The following is a 22,178-nucleotide window of genomic DNA, read 5'->3' as shown; positions in this document are numbered from 1 at the left end:
GAACATATTTTATTTGGTGCCGAAAGCCTAAATCGGCCAAAATAACTTATGGCTTCTCTCACATTTAATTACCTTCAACTTGTGGAGCAGCCAAATGAAATGTTTTCTTTGGCCTGTATTCAGAGTTTGCCCACCTCTTCTGCAAGTATGAGACCATCCTTCACTCTAACTTAGTGCATGCTTTATTTCCAACTTAAATTAAAAGTTTTTGTATGACTTAAGCAATTCCCCCCAATAAAGCAAAGGAACAGTTACAGTCATTACCGGAAGACGGGCAAATGCTAAACCTGTTAAGTACTTCATAAACACTAAATCTAAGTGAACAAATAAATGCAACGGTTAATGAAAGTATTTTTAGATTATTGTACATAATGTTTGTTGCCATTTTTTCTACAATTTCAATCCTTTGGGATTGATACAAAGCACATACTTTTTAGACCTGTCTTCATTTGTCTGTTCCAGCTGTGTAAGTAAAACACACAGATATGGCACCCACTAGTGGCCGGAATAATAATGATCCCCAAACTCAAGTTGGGTGCAATACAGATTGTGCAGTAAACACAATCAACATGCAGTGAAAGTGCAGAAGCGACATTTATTTGTTTAATCCTCTCTGCATGTATTATCACACTGGTTATAGGTAACTGGAAGCGTTTCCCAGTGTTTAAATAAAACTTCCTCACTCATCTGTTAGTCTAACAGCACAGACAGGCACAGTAAATGGTCCCAAAGCTCAGTAAGCGTGTAATAAATAGCATCAGGTGTGTACCTGCCCGCACACTGCTGATTCCCGTCTTAAAGTATGATGCACGAGTGGAGGATGGTGATAAGGATCCGGTTTTTACACATGGATATATTCCCTTTACAATCTCCGCACTTCCACCCCACCAGCATCATCATCAGCCATCTCATTTCAGCTTTGAAATTTAGATTCTTGTTGACTTGTAACTTGGTGCTGGATTATTTTTTTTTTTTTTTTTTACTTTTCTGAACTCAAACTTGTCTAATTTGTACATTTTCTGGGTGACTGTTGGGCAAACAACAATCTGCTTCTACAATACAAAAAAAAAAAAAAACCCACAGGGTACAACTGTCGAGGATAGATGATTTAATTATCAAAATTGTAACTAAAGTACAATTCCCTGAAGAAATAACGAGTGATACACACTGACAGTTGAGGTACAAGTCATTTCATGGTTGATCTGATATCCTCGTGTTGGTGTTGTTCCCAGATCATCATACTAAATGTTGTTCCAGGATCAACATTGCAAGTGACCAATCAGAATGTTGTGACGTCATACTTTTGCGACTTCGGGAAAAAGCGACGTAAAACAAAAAACTGTTCTAAAGCTGCGTGAAACCGCCTCTGTCCGCTGATCAACGGACCCTGACCCTAACCCTAACCCTTTAATAAACAGTAAGCAGAATTGATATTGTCCTTGCAACATTGGAATTTCATAAATGCACGAATGGCTTGGCGCGCAAAAAAAATAACGTCACAACAATGTGATTGGTCACTTGCAATGTTGAACCTGGAACAACATTTTCATGATGATCTGGGAACAACACCAACACGAGGATATCAGATCATCCTCATTTCATACTCTTCTTTTCATTACATTTGGAAAATGTTCTCTGGTTTATTCATAGCAGTGGTCTGAAAACCTTTCAAAGACATCCCCACATTACATTCCCACCAGCTGGATTTTGTCTAAGAACAATGAATAGGGAAAATTATACTAACGATGTGATTTGACAACTAAAAACAGTGATATAAAATAGCAAAAGGAAGATACCAGAAAAATCATTTAAGAAGAGCAAAGACAAAACATTGAAGGCAGTTTTATTCCCTATCAAAAACATATTTCAACCTTTTACCCCCATGTTACTCAAGGAACTGTTTTTTGATTTCTTAGAATTCCTCTTCGGCGTTCCGACACCTGGAGGTCTTGAGCTGTTTGAGGCGCTTGATGCACTCCTCCACACTGTGCTCGCCGTGGACTTTGTTGTCTCGGGTGCGTACGTTCACTGTGTTGCTCGTCTTCTCCTTCTCTCCCACCACTTTCCAAACAGGGAAACATGCAAAGACAAAAAGGGAGAGAAGGAAAATCAATATCTAGATGGTCAGTGAGAAAGCGATAAGGACAGGAATAACAGACAAGACTGAAACAAATGTGTGTTGCCACTGACCCAGGATGAAGTTATACTGCGCCAACTGTGCATTTCTGATCTTTTTGTTCAGGGTGCAGCTGGGGTCGAGATCCACGTCAGTCATGAGGCCGCTGCTGTGGAATTCCTGCTTGATCTGCCACATTAATGAGAGAAACAACCAACACTTAAAACAGTCCAGGAACGTTTTGGAAATTAATTCATTTGCTTACAAGAAAAAGTCTGTAGATGTTACACATTTTAGTCTGAACAGAATAAAGATCATATTACAGAAACCATTACAATCACAGTGGACTGTGGGGCTGTTCTCTTTTCCCATTACAATATTGGGACTATAGACCACCTTTAAAAATATGTTCAGCACCAACGATATCCAACCAGAATGTCCCCAACACATGTTAAAAGCTAAGCAAACATTAATACAAACCGAGTTTTATTTTCATAGCTCTGACAGTCAGTTTTATTAGGTGTGATAACATTGTGCTCGCCATGATTAGGCCAATGTCAAATAATTAAATTGTAATCAAAACAAAAAACGTTCAGAAGAAAAATCCATTAGTATTTATGAACTAACATCCTAATTAAGTAGCAGAGCATTGCTTTAATTTTAAATAAAACATTGTGTGACAGCTTCACGAAAACCTGCATGACTTGGTTCAGAAATATTAAAAAATTATACACTTAAAAGATGAGGCAACAAAGCAGGCTGAATTTCGGCAAAGCATGCAGTAGTTTAATAGAGACGAAACTAATGATCCTTAAATACTGCAGTACTGAATGACTCCAGTCTGTGATAACATAACAAAATATGTATAAAGTTAAATTAAAGTGCTCAACAGCCTGAGGGTGCTGTTTGTAATGTCCTTTAAATGTAAATACGGAAGCAGCCAAGGTCAGTTCTTACTTTCTCAGCATACTCTTCACAGGTTGGTCCCACGGGTACAACCATCACTTGACGAGGAGAGAGCCACAGAGGCCTGAAACAGAGGAGGACATATTTGCATTTAGCTGATTATTAAAAAACAGGCCAGAAACCTGCCCGTCTGCCAGAAACCCATGTAAAAAAAATGTCACCCGCCCACCCCCCACTGAGCTGTCATGCTTCCATTTCTAGCCCATTAATCAAGAAATCATGGGAACAGTCTGAAAGAACAGCAATAAACCAAAAATGTCAAAAATCAAGAATGGTGCTACTTCACAAATCAACCTTTTTAAACTGATTGTTTACAAACCATTTGCCCCCGTAGTTTTCAGTGAGAATAGCGATCATCCTCTCTACTGATCCCAGGATTGCTCTGTGGATGATCACAGGTCTCTTCTTGTCGTCACCATCGTGGCTACAAAGGTTGTTGGAAAGGAAAAAAAAAAAAAAATAACAGAGTGAAAATTTCCCCTCAGCAAACACAACCATTTATACAGGACAAAACTCAGACTTATGTCTGTTTTAAGTGAGGGACTTACAAAAAGCAATCAATAGAAAATGATGGAGGGCCAATTAACAAACAGGTGAGGACAGCATATGCTATTTAATGACTAGAGTGTCTTTTATCTAATTCTCAATTTTATATTGTGATGTCACCTTATTCACCTCCCCCCAGACAGAAATAAAACATCTAAATTTTCATGCAGCCACTGCCCTTTTGTGAAAGATGGCACTCAGTGCACGACATGACATGATGTGTAAAACTCAAACTCCAACTGCCAGCTTCTACTAATACTTTCAATTATGCTTTACAGGTTAATTATTTACCAAGGTGAATTTTCAAGGCAACAGATCATTTAATTAGCTACTGACAAACATCACCTAATGTAATTTAAACAGTTTATGAAGTGATGCAACAACAGTGAAGAAATGACCAATTAAAGACAGTTTGAAAAGACAACAATATGACCTGAATCGTGAGATGTATAATAATAGGTGAGACTTGCATAACTGGTAAAATTTCCCTAAAATGCCATTAATGGAAAAGAGTATGCATTACTGTATACGTGAGTATGATCATATTGTACACATGAACTATGGTAATAAGTGAAAATCACATTTATAGGTCACAGACTGACATTTTCCAGTCGCATGAAGCTCTGAATTTTCTGTCACTTCTGATCTCATCACCTGTGACAGCTGTAATTCTTGTCTGTTCCTTCCTGCTATACAGACAATGACAGAAGCCGTTTGAGGTGTTCTCAGACTGAGGCAAAGTGAAAGTACTACTATTTTGTTATTGCTAGAAATATCATTTATTATTGTTACAAAAAGACTGGGGGGTGGGGGGGGGGGAGCTCTGCTTCTAGACTTTATACATTTTAAGCACTATAAAGAGAAACAGATAATTGCTATGGTGGTGCTCCTTTTTGTTGGTCTTGCACTTATAAGCTTTATTACTGGGTATTGTCATAAAGCTGTAATGAAGACAGATAATTTTGTAATGTTTTTTTGGCAGACAAGTTAACTGTCTCCAAGTCAGGGGGTTTATTTACATATTAAGAATATTACTCATCGCTATTTGGTTACTGGATTTCCTGCTTTCTCACTGACACTTTAGCTTATCCCATGGGCCATAAATTTAATTACCCAACATATAAAACTTGTCGTTACCTGACAAACGTGAGGTTGAAGCGGATCGGGAGCTGGAAATCGAGCTGAATAGTAGCGCACTGATGGTATCGACCAATGGCATCCTTGATCTGAATGTCGATCTGCAGACAAAAGACTTGTGATCAAAAGCGACCCTTCTGCAGTTCCACAGTTTAGCTACATCATTAGTGCAGCGCACAGCTCACCTTGGGTCCGTAGAAAGCTCCGTCACCTGGGTTTAGAACCCATTTCTCTCCGAATTCATTCAAGCTATTCTCCAGTTGCTGTAAATACAAACAATAACTGCTTTATTACCATGTCAGTTTCTGACAAACGTGCAGGTAAACAGAGGTGTTAAGCAAGGCTCCTCCTTTAGACCTGACCTTTTCTTCATCTGGAACTAATCACTGAACTGAGAAATGCTAACGTCTCAATAATATTTTATGGTTGCTTGTGGGAAGTAACGAGCTGAGGGAAATATGCAGCAGTTTCTTCCAAGCACGATGCCAAGTTCCCCAGTCACTTTTGTGTGTATAATTTTCCACCTTTGTGTGGGACACATTAATCATTAAAAGTCAGTGCTGCATTTAAAGAGTGCTTTCTTCAGGTGACAGGTTAAGTAAGACAGCTGTTCAACTTGCAAGCTGATATTTTTTATGGCTTTTATTTCTATTCTAAGAACTGTGACTAACTGTTAATTAGAAAAAGATAGCAGCAGCCCATAATTAACATGTGCAGTCAGTAAGATACAGTACATTTAATTTTTATACTGTAGCATTTGAATTATATTTGTAGTGTGCTACTTATCAGCAAACTACATAGTCTTTAAAACTTTAATAGTAACTGTAACCAATCAATTTATTGATAATGAAATAGCCTAAAAATAACTTCCATCAGTAATGCTTTTCTCCCAGCAGACAAAAGATATGCTTGAAAATTAAATTAAAAACGGAAGGACTGAGAACTGAATGATGACACCAGTGACTGTAAAAAGGGAGCAGAAAGGAAAAGGAACTCTTTCAGGTTTCTACAATACCCATAAATTGAAAAACAGAAGGGCAGACAGAGCCAGTAATAAAGAGTAAGTATGCTTTTCTCTTCTTCTACCCTGCTATTATGTTCTATCTATTCAAGAATGAGTGTAGCTACAGTTCATGGTAATTTATCAGTGCCTGAGAACAAAAATGTAAACCATATTTTCTAGTGGCTCATGGGTTTAAAACATTTGAACATTTTCCGTTATAAAAAAAACAGAGGATGTATCTTGAACCTCCACCAAGAAGACTGCACTAGATTATAATGACAAACCCGCCACCACAAAAAACAAAATCATGATTAAAAAAAAAAAAAAAAAATCAATGAAGTGGTGACAACAAGGTACAAAATGTATCAGCTTATTCTGCCAGATGAAAGTTTCCAACAGAGTAAAAACAAACAAACAAAAAACCACTTAGAGGAAAACATAATTGAACATCTTTGTGACATGAATCGAGTGTGGCAATGTGCAGATGAAATAGTTATCCGACTGCTGAAATAAAATACCTCTGCAATCAGATAAAGAGAAGAGTAAAGGCCGTGTGAAAGTTAATTCAACACATGCTTTACATCAGTCAAACTTTTTCAACCATTCAAAGGCAGCCAGCACAGGCTTGCCAGACAAATAAACACTTTATGTCCTTCATGGACTAGTGCTGTGGGAACAACAATGCAGTATATATGTGGCATTTAGTAACCATCATTTAACAGTGGCTCTACAGATTCATCTCCTACAATTCAAGTTGTCCCAGCAGAGATGCTTGATGTCATTCATGAAAAGCTGCAACGCTGTTACCCACAACACCGAGCAATAAAGCCTAATTATGACTCAGTCCAACTCACTTCTATTATTTGTTTATGCTTGTTTAAAAGACAAGCTGAGCAAATTAGAGCCGAACTACAGATGTAAAATACAGAACTTGTGAACTTGATTTGGCAGCAAAAGCAGACAGTTAAAGCAACAATACGTGGACGGTTTCAAAGCGTAAAAAACCCTTCTTCAGACATGATTGCAAGTCCACAAAAAAAACTCATTAAAATATAAATGTACTTAGGGTCTGCAAGTCTCACTTCTCCATTCGCTGTCAGTGGAGTGGCGCTAGAATTTACATCTTAACAATGTCTCACATCAGAATCTTAATGTTCCAGTGAGACACTGACTGAGCGTTTTCTTATTTTCTACATGTAGTGAAGCTAGAGGCCTTTTGAATACCTTCTCTGCTTGGTCCCAGACCTCTGGGTCTCCCAGGAACTTCTCTGGTCTCGTGGAAAGGTTGAGTTTAAAAGTGAAGCCAAAGACATCATAAACAGTCCGCAGGAAGTCCAGGCATCCCTTGATCTCGGACTCAATCTGAGGTCAGTGATAAAAGAAAGAAAACAAAAAAGCAATAGTGTTTGCATCATCCATCTGGACATGGCTACAAATGTAATTTCTGCTGCTGATTTCATGTTTGTTTGTGTTAGGATAGCTAGAGAAGGAAACCTAATTATTTTGTTTGATAAGATGCTCAACTTTTGGTTTATTTAAAAACAACAACAACAACAACAACAACAACAACAAAAAAACCCAAAAACTAACAACCACAAAGATTTCATCATAATTGAAAAAAATAAATAAATAAATAACGAGTGAGTGCTTTGAAGGTGAAGGAAAATACACGATAAGAATAACTGAAAGGAAAATGATTGCTTTCTTTTCTATGTAAACCATGTGCTGAAGTCACTGATTATCAATTTAATGCAACATAAGAGCATATCTCCTGCAGTCTGTTTTGCATGATTCTAAATACTGGGGGGGAAAAAAACAACCCAAAACAACAACAAAAACAAAACCACACCACCACAAACAGCAACAAAAAACAAACAAACAAAAACGACTACAAGCAGTGCTTTCCAGCTGCTGCAATGAAAGAGAAAAATTAAAAATGAAATAATTTGTGCACAAGTGCAATCAAAATAATTAAACATCCAATCCAGTGCCTTCACGGAGAAAATTAATCAGTGTGATCACGGCTGCTGTAATAAGACTTATGAACCGAAAAATTAAGAAACTTTTTTGGTCTTTCCAAATATTGTTTGTTTGCACCAGTTACAACTGTGCCGTTCTTTGGAAATGTATTAAAAATTAAAACGTTTTTTAGAAAGTATTTCAGTAATAAATGTGACTTAAAATATTACACTGGTATGAATGGTATCCTTTTCTAAAGAGTAATGAATTTAGTATTTCAGTCAAATAACACTGAACATGGTCATGCTTTAAAGGAGGAAACAAAAGTTGATATAGCAGAGTCAGGGGTATTGTCTTTTTTGTTAAAAGAAACCCAACTGCTGACAGTTCAGGAGGGGTGTATGCGACACTCAGATTTATTTTACTTTTCTTCAGTCTCAACTGAAGGCTTCGCACTCAACCAGTAACAATTGCCTTTAAAGTGAACCGATCATCCATGCGTAAATATCCATTATATTGAAGTAGGATGCAAAGCTGCTCTACTAATCGGAAATTAGCATCCTACGTATCCTTTAAATAATTTTTTGGCCCCACATACCTAGTGGGAAACGCCAAGACTGTAAACAGATTTTTAAGTGTAAAACAATTCTTACTGGTCTCATCGGGCTCATATAAAGCCAAAATGTGTGTTGTACACATTTCAATGCACATCTCACCTGGTCCATGGAGCAGAAGATGTGAGCATCGTCCTGCTGGAAGCGGCGGACACGGGTGAGGCCAGTCAGAGCTCCTGACAGCTCGTTCCTGTGCAGGACACCAAAGTCGGCCATGCGAAAAGGCAGCTCTCTCCAGGAGCGAGGCCGGTGATCAAACATCAAACTGGTGCCAAACAAACATATGTATAAAATACACAAAGATGCAACTGCCAACTTATACCTAGAGTAATCACAATACCTAAAAAATGCTCTGCTGTGAAAACCTGAGTGTAATATTTGATTTAACTGATATTCAACACTTTGAAGATCAATTTTGATTACAGTGTGATTTTCAGAGAGGTCATCTTTGTGGACAACCAAAAGTCTGAACGAGTGGAAAGAGATAAAAGATGTGAATACAAATAACTGCAGTCTGCTTCTTTGCACTGCAATGCAGCAGCAAGTGTCCTCGGCCAACAACTGAAAACACAGCAAACATTGAGCTGAACTGGCTGACAAGCATTTTCTTTTGTGACAGCAGTCCGAGTTTATTTAATGGTAATGGACATGTATGTAATACACAGCTCTTCCTTCAACAAGCAGTTACTTCTGATTACAAGTATTAAAAAAATAAATATTTCACACTACAGGCAACACTTGCTACACTGTGCATTAAAAGGAGTGTTTTTCTTTCCCTCATTCTTTTGTAGTTGCCCTTTAAAACTGAAACTATACCTGACAACAACTCTGATTGTGAGGAAACAGAAGTCTCACCAGTGTCCAGGGCAGTTCATGGGCTTGAGAGCGAAGATCTCCTTTTCCACCTCGAAGGAGAACATGTTCTCGCTGTAGTGCTGCCAATGCCCAGATGTCTGCCAGAGTTTGCTGTTGTAGACATTGGGAGTCACAACCTCCTGGAAACCCCTCTTCCTGTACTCACTCTGGCAATGAACGTGACAATGTTTTCTCACAAAGTCTTCCAAAAAGCTCAGCTTCACAATTCTGTGTATCCATCACCTCTACAAACAACTGGCTGAAGTGGTTTCTGTCAACACCTGGAGACTCTCTAATAAGGGACGTATGCATAAATAAAATGGTAAACAACTCTGCAAGCAAACATGTTTATACTGCTGCATATTTGCATTCTCCTGTTTGTTCATATATTATGAAGAGTTTGGGGAAAAAACTGAAATATAAGGGTATTCACTTTTGTATTGCTTTAATTCACCATGAGCTGATTGGTTTGTTCGAATCAGAAAGACAGATGATATTATAAAATAATCTGTCATTTCTTTTAAATCCTGATATCTGCTGATATGTTTTCGGTGTTTTGTTGTTTGTGAAAGCAGAATGCAGAACCATTTTTTGTTTTTTGAACAAAACAAATCTCATTACTCCAAATCTGCTCAGTCAGAAATCTATTTAAGTGAAATTGCCTTGAATGTTTTTTCTATTATGACTGCACTGACTGGAAACCCAGGAAAATAAATGCTTTGAAAAAGATTGACTTTTATGTGTCTGTATAATAGAACAGGTGTAAATAAAGCTTTCCTTTAATGCTGTCAGTGTTTCAATATATTTTAAATAAGTGTTGGATAATAATAAGCTTTTCTGAGATTCACAAGTGAATTTGTGTGTCAGAAGGTAAACATCACATTGAGCAATGCTTTTCTATTACCTGGCCAAAACAATATTTTATTAAATAAGCATAAATTGGATGTGTCAAGCTTCCATTTACAGCATTACTGTTGTGGAAAGAAAACATGAATTATTTTCCTATTCATCTGGCCTTTGCTTAAGACACTGATTTAATGCTGTATTATCAAAACATTACCAATCCCTTTTTAGTTCTCTGTATTAAAGTATATGACACATGGCTTAAATTGGAGCGTTTTTTTCTTGTGTGCATTATAAAGCCATTTTCATCATCGCAGAACTTCTTCTTCTTCCTCCTGCAAATGTAAACTTTCTCCCTAATAACCTCTCTTTTTTCTACATCTCCAAGCTCAGTGTTAGATCACAGTAATTATCAGTGGGTCTGACAACTCAGCCTTACTCTGATGAACTCAATCAGGGTGTTGTAGATAAAGGCTCCCTTAGGCAGGAAAAAGCAGCTCCCTGGACTCAGGTCATGGAAGAAGAACAGGTCCTGCTCCTGAATGTAAAAAGAAAATAGGGTTTGTTAGAGACAGAAAATTAAAAAGAGCCATCAAACAAGTCAAACTGGTTTCAATTTGAAGACACCTTGTGACATATTTAAGCTTTAAATAGGGTTTGTCTAGGTATGTGCCCTTTTCCACGCCTTCATCACACTGAAAATATGGCTGCAACACCCTACACTCTGAGCTGACGACTATGGGTTTTCTTTCAATAACCAGCAAACTAAAATCTGCTTCATGGATATTTTTCCATCATGCTATATTAATGTCAGTATGTGACAATCAGTTTATGAGCTTACCAAACAATTCACTAAATAAAACTTATTTACACATGCTATTAACCGATTTAAAGATCATACATGTTTTCACACTGTTCAAAAACTAGTTTGAGTACTTTACTCTGTACATTTCAAATTTTCTTCTTGCAATACCAAGAGACTGCGAACAGTGAAACCTGTAAGAGACCATTTTCCTAACTCACAGCTCATTTACATTTCAATTCTTACCCGGCCTAGTTTGCGGTGATCTCTGTTCTTGGCCTCCTCCTGAAACTTTTCCCAGTCTTTAAGCATTTTGGGGTCAGGAAAGGAGATTCCATAGATCCTCTGGAGGGTTTCCATGTCCGCCTTTCCCTCCCAGTATGTGGATGAATTCTAGCACACAAAAGGGAGTACGTAAGCTTTTTCATCATTCTTTTGGGTCCATCAAATCCCTTGGGGATAAAACAAAGGGTAACTCTGCTCTAAAAATAGGGACAAATGTGCTTACAGCCAGACATTCAGGACACAGACTCCAGTATTTTAAATCTCTCTTATATCCACATATATTGTTAACTGCAAGTTTGTTCAATAAATTTACACGGCTGATAGCAAAAAGTCTAACCTTGTGTATCTTGAGTGCCTTGATTTTTCCAGTGTGTCTCACATGAGGTCCCCGGCATAAATCAATTAAGGGACCACATCTGAAATGGAAAATATTGTAGCTTTAGTTCACTTAGTCACCTGTTTTGTTCTATATTTAAAATAAATACTGACTAGGAGAACCAGCTGTGTTTTGAATGTAGCGCCGAAATGTCGACCCAGTCTGTGACAGAAAGAACTAAACACAGCATCTTTAACCAATTAAGTAGTGCAGTTGCAAATCAATATCTCTTTCAAATTTAAATAAATAATATATATACACACATATCATAGTCACATTACGGTATTTTTAAAAAATTGTTTTGGATGATAGTTAAAGTCTGAGGCACCTGTAATAAAGTGCATCTGGTTTTTTTATTTGATTTGCTTGAGATTAACAAACAAACAAACAAAAAAAGAATATATCACCAGGATACTATTACATTCACTGACCCACCTGTAGACTGTGGTAGTGGGAGTGGTGACTTTCTCATTCAGAATGCGGCACTTAAACGTGTTGTACTAGAAAAAAACAAAAGATTATGTTTAAAAAAAAAAAAAAAAATCATCAAATCAATTGAATTTTTGTTCCATATTCGTGTGCTGTTGTTTAAAGATACCTTGAACATTTCCAAGAGAGTTTCCTTCTTTATCTCGAGCCTCTCAAACGGCTGCTTCTCCTTGATGATTTTCTTGCACAAACTCTCCAGACAGGGGAAGTCATTGCTCGATACACCCCTGTCCAAAACATCAAGAAATCACACCAAGAACTGCACACTGAACACTTTCTCACTTAAAACCCCACATTAATATGCAAACTGCCTCCACTGCTAAATTTAGTCTGCCATGCTTTCCAAAGGGCAGCATGGATGTGACCAGATATTTAACCATGAGAACAGACTTTTGTCCAACAGAATAATTCTTAAGTCTTCGTAATACAGATAACCTCATCCAAGGATGGGCAACTACTTTAAAGTCCTCGGCTTTAGGGCTTACGCAATGTCAAAATATCCTTGTAAAAAAGAAAACAGTCTCCAAGAATCCCATTAGCATAAAATGGCTTCATTAAGGAGGTTGTAGAATTAATTAGACAGCACTGCTCAAGCTTTCCTGCAGCCTAAAGCAGAGAGACGTGGATCCAAAAAGGTCAAGTTAAGAAGTTGTTTATGAGGAAAACTTGTTGAAATTTCTGAAGGTGTCTCAATCCCCCTTTCAAAGCTTCCCTTAAGTTGTTTCTCGTTGTTTAATTTGAATAGACTTGTTATTCCAACAGAAATATGTAGAAAGATGTTTTTCAGTCCCCACACATAGCCCCAGCTAGACAGCATTAGTGTAGTTACAATCTGTCTGTTTTGTGTTTGCTTCTGGTCTGAAGACAGTAAACCAGATTGACAGCTGCTAAGCCCTGAGGTACAGACCAAAAATATCACTGGATGCAGACTAACACCACTAATTAGACAGAAACTCTGAACTTAGAGCATACGAAACTCACTCATTGTTTTCTAGGAACATGTCATAGTAGAAGCCATTCTCGATAGGGGGACCGTAGCAGAGGCAGCCCCCATACACCCTTTCCATTGCTTCACCCATGATATGAGCACTGGAGTGCCAGTAAACCTAATGAAAATACAGAAGTTTTGGCAAATTTAGAAAACAGGAGTATTCAAACCCTTTGTGTTACTAAGACTTTTAAGGGGAAATATCAAGGTTGTGACACTGAACAGATTCCTTGTTGATGACAAAGAGCAGAGAAAAAGCTGACAATACAAAAGAATGAAGCCAGTATTATAAAACCAGTTTAAAAACAAGGAACTAGTGACACTGCTTATCAAATTCACACCAGGAACACCAGTCATTGAATTCTGAGGAACTGCACAAAGGAGACCCAAAAGAAAATGCACATTATAAATTAATACACTGAGAACTGAGGCTTTAACTGCATGCTTTGAAAACAAAACACCTGTGTAAAAAGAAAAAAAGAAGATTTTGCAAGTATATAAATATGGCTTTTACAAAGCAAAAGGTAACTGAAGCTTTGATGTTTAGCGAGCATGACGCTGTGTATCCAGAAGATGTTGAGCATCAATTTCCAAAACTATGCTTCTAAACAATGTAGTACAAGCAGGGAGAGAAAAGAAAAATCTGACTTACAGCTTGAGCTTCCTCATCATCAAACTTGAGCAACTGAAGACTGCAGTCTTCTTCTAAAGGTCTGTCCAGGTCCCATACACTATCGTTTACTTTGGCAATCACCGTGTTGTCAGCAAGGCCTTGACTGAACACAAGACACAAATAGTCTACATCACAATAATGTACAGACACAGAAATAAAATGGCAAATGCTTATTTATGTAGCACAACACAATTTGCCTTTTATTTTCTCACACTCAGACATGTGGAGAGGGAGTTTGGGAATAGCTCTGCCATATCCTTGTGATTAGCAGAATTTCTGTTCTACCTTATTGAGAAATGGCCAACAAGAGAACAAAGACATCACATATTTTATCATTATATGAGTAAATGCCTGGACAAATATGATGAAATGCAAACTTTTATATTAAATGACATAGCACAAAAAGTACTGGGCCACCTACACAAAACTACAGAAGCTGCCATGAAAACCCAAGCTAGGAAGCTCCTGGTGATGATGTTAATTCCAGAGGAAGCTTTGGGCTCTGCAGTTACTGAATCAACAGTGTGTTGTTAACCTTTATGCACCTCAGCACTCTGTGACCCCAGTCTGTAACTTTACGTGCTCTGCCACTTAATGACACAGTTGATAGTCGAATATCTCAGAGGGAAGAAATTTCCTATTGCAACAGTATCACACTCAAATTTAATGAGCTAACTCTAACATTTGTTTCCTCCCACAAATCTTTGTAAAGGCAGAGTGAAAACACATGAATGCAACAATTAAGAAGCATGCCTCAATATTTTTTGTAGAGTGTAGTTAATGATCTAGTTAATATGTACACGTTTGTAGTATTATGAAAAGTAGGACTAAAACACTTACGTTTCATTATATGTGGATTTCACTGGGTGGTTTCACTATGACTAGTAATGAGAAGTGTACTGCCAGTAAATCCTGATATTTACCCACCCTACACAGAACCTAAATATTTTGTTTTACATTGAGAATTGATCATTCCAAATGTAATTATATCGGCCTTACAATGTGTGTTTTTACTGACAGGGATATACACTGCGTGCTAATAATGCCATTAACAGTCCAGTGCAATTTAAAGAAAACAAATACTTAAATTACTTTTTAAGTCTTGGGGCTGAGACATTTGTCATCTATAAAAAGATTATGAAATGGGAAAAAAAACAAAAAAAAACAAAAAACAAAACCCAAACACATGGATAGCCTCCCCCCCAATGATTGTTATGTAGCTGCCAAAATTTATGTTCATGTGTACCCCTTTTTACAATCACTTTACATTGGATGGTACTAAGGGATAACATTCCAAGCAAAACCAAACCAAGTTTTGCTTTTTTACCCCATTATTTTCTTGTCTTCAGCAGACAGTCAAAAGTTGACAAGTGTGATTTCCAGCTGCTTCCAATTTTGCCTTTAGAGTTGTGAAGCCATTAGAAACTAAAAATGATTACAGGAAATACAAAAAGGGGGTCATCTTTGAAAAAGTACATTCTGTAGCACTGACCTGATGCCACAGGCCACCTTGTACGGTGTGGTCTTCCAGGACTCCGCCTCAACAACCTTTCCATCAGGCAGAGTAACCTTGATAGGTTTGCTATCCTTTGCAGCTCTTTCTGCCATCAGAGCATCATGCTCTGCTTTCAGCTTTGTGTACAAAGTAAGACGTTCCTCAATGTATTGAGGCTGTGGTGACAGCTGAAAAAAGTAAAATAAAAGAGAGTAGATAAGCAAGCCTTTCATTGTCATTTCTTCTGTCTACTCATTGCAGTTTTAATTGTATTTATTTTTTATGTAACAATCATTGGGTCAAATTTTTTTTAGGGAATCTGTGTTTTGAATAATGTCATTACAAAAAAAACAGCAACAACAAAAACAAAAACACTATCTTGAAGCCAATGGGTGGTTGCTTTGAGATGACACAGATCTACACAAGTACATGATTCATGTTCTTGAAAAACAAGATCTAATAATAGCAGAACAACATGACAATATATTTCCTGACAATATAATAACTCACCTCAGCCCTGCCTCCAGAGTCTTCAGCAGCATTTTTACCCTTCTTCTTTCCTCCATCTTTACCACTTCCAGTTCCTTCCTGTACACATATCACACCATGTAATTATTTTAACTTTTATAAAAAAGAAACTAGGTGAAAAACATGTTTGAAGGGTCTCATGGACAAAGTTTCCATGGAAATGTAAAATGTACACTCCTACCAACTGATCATTTAATAATAGTAACGAATGCAGATAATATTGGGCAAATTAAAAATGTATACATCTTTCTTGTTGCTACTTTAGCATATTCAGTAAGATCAAAACATAACAAAACCTTGCACAAAATGCTGTGTTACAACTACTTAAAGCACTTGGGTGTGCCGATTTAGAAGGAGAACCCAAGCTAGTCATTCAATACCTTAAGCTGGTCTGACGTGTGTGAGCCTACCAACATAGAAAGAAATATTAAACTGTCGCAATTCTGAATATAGTCCGGCTTGAGCCTTAGTGTACGTGTACTGATTTGCTACATTAGCCAAACCAACTTAGCCAAATAGACATAACTGTTGTTGCCGTGGTAAAGTTCATAACAAAAACATGAAATAATGAACAATTTCGCTAGTTCCCTTAAGATGAACAATTTTCAGTAAAGCCAACACAAAAATCCCCATGAAAGCCAGCTAGCCGAAAAGTTCTTACTGAGTGGCTAAATGACAGCATGGTCCTAACGATAGGCTAGGCTAACTGCAAACCGCTTTACATGACTTAAAACACAGACTGAAGTCTCACCTTTTTGCCTTCGTCCACTTGTAATTCGCTCATTTTATCCACGACAGTCTTCTCAGCCATAAGGAGTTTAAAGCTATCCTACTTTAAACCGAGAGATAAAGTCTGAGGTATATCTACTGCAAGCGGTGCAAGGTGCCGGGGAAGGATTGATGACGTTGCCCGGATATTCTGATGCAAGCTTGCAGGCGGTGCTCTTGGGCGGTGCTTCCTGTCAGAGGAGGGTGATGTAACACGTCGTATTTCTTTCAAAGTTTGTGTCCATTAATTAAAAAGTCTAATGCCAAACCTCATTTTATGTATTTCAATAAGGAAATGCAATCACATATCACGATATCAAGCTAGATTTTTATTTATTTATTTATTTATATTTAATGATTTTCGATTTCAGTTGTTCTCCTGAACACTTGGTCAGTGCACCTTGTATGAAGCACGGGATGTAGAAGCATCGCAAACACACACACACGCGCGCGCGCGCGCACGAAGACACGTTGTGATGAGGCCACTATGATCTGTCCTTTTTCGCATTTTATTAACGACTTACTGTAACCTTCACGCTACCAGAATAGTCTATTGCATCAGCAGATTCTGACGCAACATTGCGCACTAGGTCTGTATGTAGATCTAAACAGGTAATATAAAAACACATAGATCGATTTGTAGATATAATGGGTATGATTGAGACTGCTCTTTTGCTCTTGTATGTCTTATTTATTCAACAACATAAAGTCGATGGTTTTTTATAAGATGACATCATTTGCACTTCCCCAAACTGTTTTTCTAAAGTAAAGTACTTAAACAAAATGTCTGGCTCAAGGCATTTACATTAAGCTAATTGTATACATAAATCTGAAGTACTTTCCAAAGAATAGAATTTTTGAACATAAAAAAAAAAACACATTGTGATGAGACACTATTGTCACTTCGACTCTAGGAGTGATTGGTAAACTTTTTCACATGATCTTTCATATTTCTGTAGTTGAAATTCATCTTAGGTTTTCAAGTGTGTGATGCACCACACGCACACATTCCACTTATGGATTTACTGCAATTTCCATTTCCTTTAATTGTGTTTCAAGGATTTTAGAGTACCGGAATAAATGTGTATTGTTGCATCAGAATATCCGAGAAATGATGACTTTTCTCACTTACTCTGATGCAACATTGTAGGCAGAGACATAATGGGTTCTGCTCTTCTGCACTTTTATCTTTTGTATTCAATACAATAAAAAGAAAATTTCAAGACAGGATAGTGATGTCATTTGTCCTTCTCCTGAACTCTTTTCTTTTTTTCTAAAATAAAGCAGGGTGGATTCTTCTTTGCAGAAAACACCCAGTTCAAAGCATTTACAATAAGTTTGTACATTTGTTATTTGAGCATACACACAAAAGCATCAAAAATGATTGTCCATAGAGTGGAATTTATTACCACAAAGGCATACTCTAATAAGGTCAATATAAACATTGTGAAATGTTTTCTTATGTTCTGACCGCAGGGATCAGTGTTTAAAAGTGACCTTTCTAATTGCTATAGATATAAGCAAGTTATTTTTATTTCTCTAAATTGTGTCACAAGGCCTTCAGATTATAAGGGATAAAATTATTATTATAACTATGTTTTATTTATTTATTCATTTATTTTGTTCATGTAATTGATAAAGTAAGGTATAAGGGCCAAAACTAGTGATAGCAGCCTAAAAGTCCAGAACTGGTTCAAGACATGAGCTCAATTTTCTGGGTAATAGCACTGGTATTAATGACTGGAATAAGCAATACCCCAGCAAAACAGTCCAGGCGACTTCTGTGTGGGCAGAAAGAATAGATTTTTCTGAAAATAAAGTTGTTGACTTGATGTTGACTTTCGTGGAGACCAGGGAAATAAACAGGTGAATTTTGGTGATATCTTGATTCTGGGTCATGGTTGTTTTGTTATGCTCTTACCCAACATATTGGAGTTATTGACAAGGGTGGTTATTTTAATCTGAAATGGTGAAAATGTATGTGTACCAATTACATTCCAAGCTGTTTAAATGAAACTTGGAATAGACACCTCATCGCTGTTATGCCAGCTAGTGTATTCAATACAATCTGAACAAACAGGTATCTAAATTTGTTTTGCTATCATATGTGCTATAAAAACATTTGTAACTGGATTATCCATCTATGCATTCATCCATCCTTACATCCGTCCATCCAGCTATTAATCCATCCATCCATCCCTCCATCCAGCCATTCAGTGAGCTAACTGTCAGGTAAGGTGAGAGTCAGGGCAAATCCTGGACAGGTCACCAGTCACGAGAGAGAGACAGCCCATCACGCTTAAATATACAATTATGGCAAAATCAGGACAATCCCTTAACAAGGATGCCTTTGCACTGTGGGCTTTTAGATTTTCCTGCAAAATAAAATGAAATTAATGAATACACATAAAAACAAGTTTAGTTGCATAATTAAAGAACACCACAGGCTTACTACCAAGTTGGATAAAAACATTTCTGAGCTGAATAAAAAGTTCTGTCTTTTTCATAAGGAGTTGTTAGTGTATTTTAAATACTGGGAAATTATGGCTAACATGGTTGCCCAGAAGGGACATGAGTAACATGGCGCATAGGCATCATTAGACCACTGTTGATTTGGATTGAAATCCTTTCTTCTATTTAATGTGAAATGTGCTTTCCTTTTGTTCAGCATCACGGGAATTCTTCATGCACCCACCCATCTGCCCTGAGGCTCACAGCTACAATTTCATCAAGTTTCCCAGTTATATTCTGACAGAGCTACTTTTAAAAATAAAATCATTTATCAAGTGTAAAACCAAAAGGGGAAGAGGAGGTCTTAATACTCTCTGTTCTGCCACAAGCAGCTGGTTTTATTTGAACATTCAGTTGCCAGTAGCAACCACTACTATTCCACTATTGCATTTTAACTAATGGAGTCACATTCAGCATTGTGTCAGTTCTTTGGCCAAGGAAATATTGACAAACACATTTTATCCGCTCCTGCAATGACCTTATCAGAGAATTGTTTTCCAGTGTTATTATAGCAGTTTTGTGATTGCTTGTTTGTGAGCAATCAGTTCACAGTTAGCAATCAGTTCACAGTTAAACAGGCAATCCAGCTGGCTAGCTGTTAGAAGATAACGCCTTTCTAATTTGACAGTGTATTCCTGATGGACAAAGTAACAACTCTTCTAGCAGCGCCTTTAAGACATTACATTTCTTAAACAGCACTAGCGTTCTCTTTCACAGTTTACAACCGTGTGTAGTAAAAAGGTCAGCCGCTATCATTTATTCATCTTTATTTGAGGTGCATTTAGCCTGGTGAATGATGAGCCCACACACATTGTTGCTTGTAAACTCTTGGTGGTTTATAAAGGATAGGGTATATATTGGACTTGGGTATATATTGGGGCGATCGTGGCTCAAGAGTTGGGAGTTCGCCTTGTAATCGGAAGGTTGCTGGTTCAAGCCCTGGCTCCGACAGTCTCGGTCGTTGCGTCCTTGGGCGAGACACTTCACTTGCTGCCTACTGGTGGTGGTCAGAGGGCCTGGTGGCGCCAGTGTCCGGCAGCCTCGCCTCTGTCATCGCGCCCCAGGGTGGCTGTGGCTACAATGTAGCTTGCCATCACCAGTGTGTGAATGAATGGGTGGATGACTGGATGTGTAAAGCGCTTTGGGGTCCTTAGGGACTAGTAAAGCGCTATATAAATACAGACCATTTATATTAGAGATTTATGCCTTTTGTTATCATTTCAAATTTGTTTAATTTTTAAATGTGCATTTTAATCAGCATTAAGCAAATTTTTTTTCTTTTTTCTTGCTGAAGATTTTGATAGTTTTGAGAAAAGAGGTATTTAAGTATTTAAGGAAGAGGAAAAGAGGCTTTTTTGGGGGTGGTGGGGTGGGGGGGCATATTTCACAATGTAACTTTTGCAATTTACTTCCACTTTTTGTACTTAAATTCTGTCTCTCTCTTTTTTTGTAATACAACAATCTTATTCAGGCTTTAATTGATTTATAAAACTATGGAAACCTAATTATCAAAATCCTTAATCTCATTATGTTGTTGCTCACATACCCAACATATTCATCATGAAGTACCTGTATGTGTTTTTTTATCTTTAAACAGATGAGCAAACTAATTGCACATAATTTACGCTCACAATGCATGCATAATCACAATAACAAAGAACAGATTAGTCTTGTTGCTGATTGGTATCATTTCACTGATTGCTCTGCTTACCAAGTATCTGAGGTTATATTTGTCCTATATTTTATTCTCCTTGCTTGAAGGTACCAGACATCAGACAACGTGTGAATTTCAATTACAGTTGAACAGTGGTTTTAAACTTCTGACACTCTCCAAGGGAATAAAGAAGAAGCTGCAGCTCACCGCACTATCCTGCTGTTCTTGGCTTGTTGTGAGGAGAGGGGAGTCTTGAATAATTAACCTTCAAGCACTTGAAAAGTCAGGCACCATGTTCTATTTCTTGGCTCTGTTTTGGGCTTTGAACACTGGTCTAGTTCCAACTCAGACTCAGAGAGTAGTGTGGTTGATGTATGTTTCCGAAGCAAAATGGAAACGTGCCCATGCACTACAAGTAGGCCTATTGAAATATGCAAAATACATACATATGTATTTTATTTTTAAATTAATTAGTATTCAGACTCATTGTCTGTAAATAAAGCAGTGCAAAAATTGAAACGGAGTAAAGTAAAGGAGTTAAAGGAAAAACACGGCCATGCCAAAACCTTCAGATAGTGGATTTATTCAGGAAGTTCCTTCTGCAGTTATGATAAAATTTATGTTCTACATCCACAGTTATTTGAATATTTTATATCACTAGCCATTAGGTGTCAGTATAGAAACCTCACAAAGGACAACCTTAAGCCAGAATTCACCTCCAGTCAGCCTCTAACACTGTTTGCCTGCCTGCAGTTTGCACTCCTTTACAATTAAGCAGACGACATTGTCACCTCCCTCCCTGCGGTTTTGATATTGCCAGCATTTGTCTCCAGGCCTCTCTAGAGACTGAGGCTTAGCGCTTCTGTGCCTTTCACTCTGCTTCACATTAAAGGGAAATGGCAGAGGTGAATACATGATGGGATTTGTTCCGAATGCTCCATAAATATTTTATTTGATCTTGATTTATTTTTTTCCCCACACATAATCTGTGACATCATCATTTGCTGCTGTAGCATATCATAAGTGAAGTATTTCTCTTAGACAGTAATGGGAAATACCTCTTCATAAAAGAATGTATGAATTTTAGAGAAGGCCAGTTAAAGCAATCTCACTAATTCTTACCTAAGGCGGTATCCACAAAACAAAGCCTTGTATCTGTGATGCAATAAAGAGGTAAAATCTGGAGTTCAAAGAATAAATTGAGATAGCTTATAAGAATAGCTGAGGGTGTTGGAAGATGTTTTCAAACTTGCACAAGGTAATATCTCTTAAGACCACTTAATGAAGGTCATAAGAAAGAAACATCCAGGTTTCACACTACAGCTCAGTAAGTGTCCTTACAGCCTGGTTCAAAAAGCCCACTGTGTTCCTGCTTCAAGGGCAGACTCCAGTGTGACAAATCACTGGCCTTCAGCTCCCCTTCATAGTGGAAAAGGATGACACCAGGTCAGAGACAAGGGCAGGAGGATTCGCTGCCCACCACAACCAGGCAGACAACCATCTGCCTCGGAATCCCTTATGGGATGGTTTGATTCCCCCAGGCCTTATCTCAGGCTTCTAACACCATTAT

General features: G+C 37.6%; 1 protein-coding gene across 1 annotated transcript; it reads right to left on the bottom strand.

Annotated features, from left to right (window-relative positions):
- Positions 1 to 1,093: 1,093 nt before the first annotated feature.
- Positions 1,094 to 16,602, bottom strand: tars1 (threonyl-tRNA synthetase 1). The gene is made up of 19 exons (XM_085295106.1): positions 16,427 to 16,602; positions 15,658 to 15,735; positions 15,145 to 15,335; positions 13,632 to 13,755; positions 12,973 to 13,097; positions 12,101 to 12,218; positions 11,938 to 12,002; positions 11,464 to 11,542; positions 11,088 to 11,234; positions 10,479 to 10,577; positions 9,197 to 9,363; positions 8,444 to 8,606; positions 6,993 to 7,130; positions 4,951 to 5,028; positions 4,766 to 4,866; positions 3,402 to 3,506; positions 3,074 to 3,146; positions 2,191 to 2,305; positions 1,094 to 2,061 (listed from the first exon to the last, which is right to left on the bottom strand). The coding sequence occupies exons 1-19, from the start codon at positions 16,484 to 16,486 to the stop codon at positions 1,913 to 1,915; spliced, it is 2,175 nt and encodes a 724-aa protein (XP_085151232.1). The 5' UTR covers positions 16,487 to 16,602; the 3' UTR covers positions 1,094 to 1,912.
- Positions 16,603 to 22,178: the final 5,576 nt, after the last annotated feature.

This window comes from Mchenga conophoros, linkage group LG12 (genome assembly GCF_057382185.1).
Source record: "Mchenga conophoros isolate Kocher_MC1m ecotype Shallow Benthic linkage group LG12, M_conophoros_male_GT1.1, whole genome shotgun sequence".
Lineage (NCBI taxonomy): Eukaryota > Metazoa > Chordata > Actinopteri > Cichliformes > Cichlidae > Mchenga > Mchenga conophoros.
This window is presented reverse-complemented; position numbering and strand designations above follow the sequence as displayed.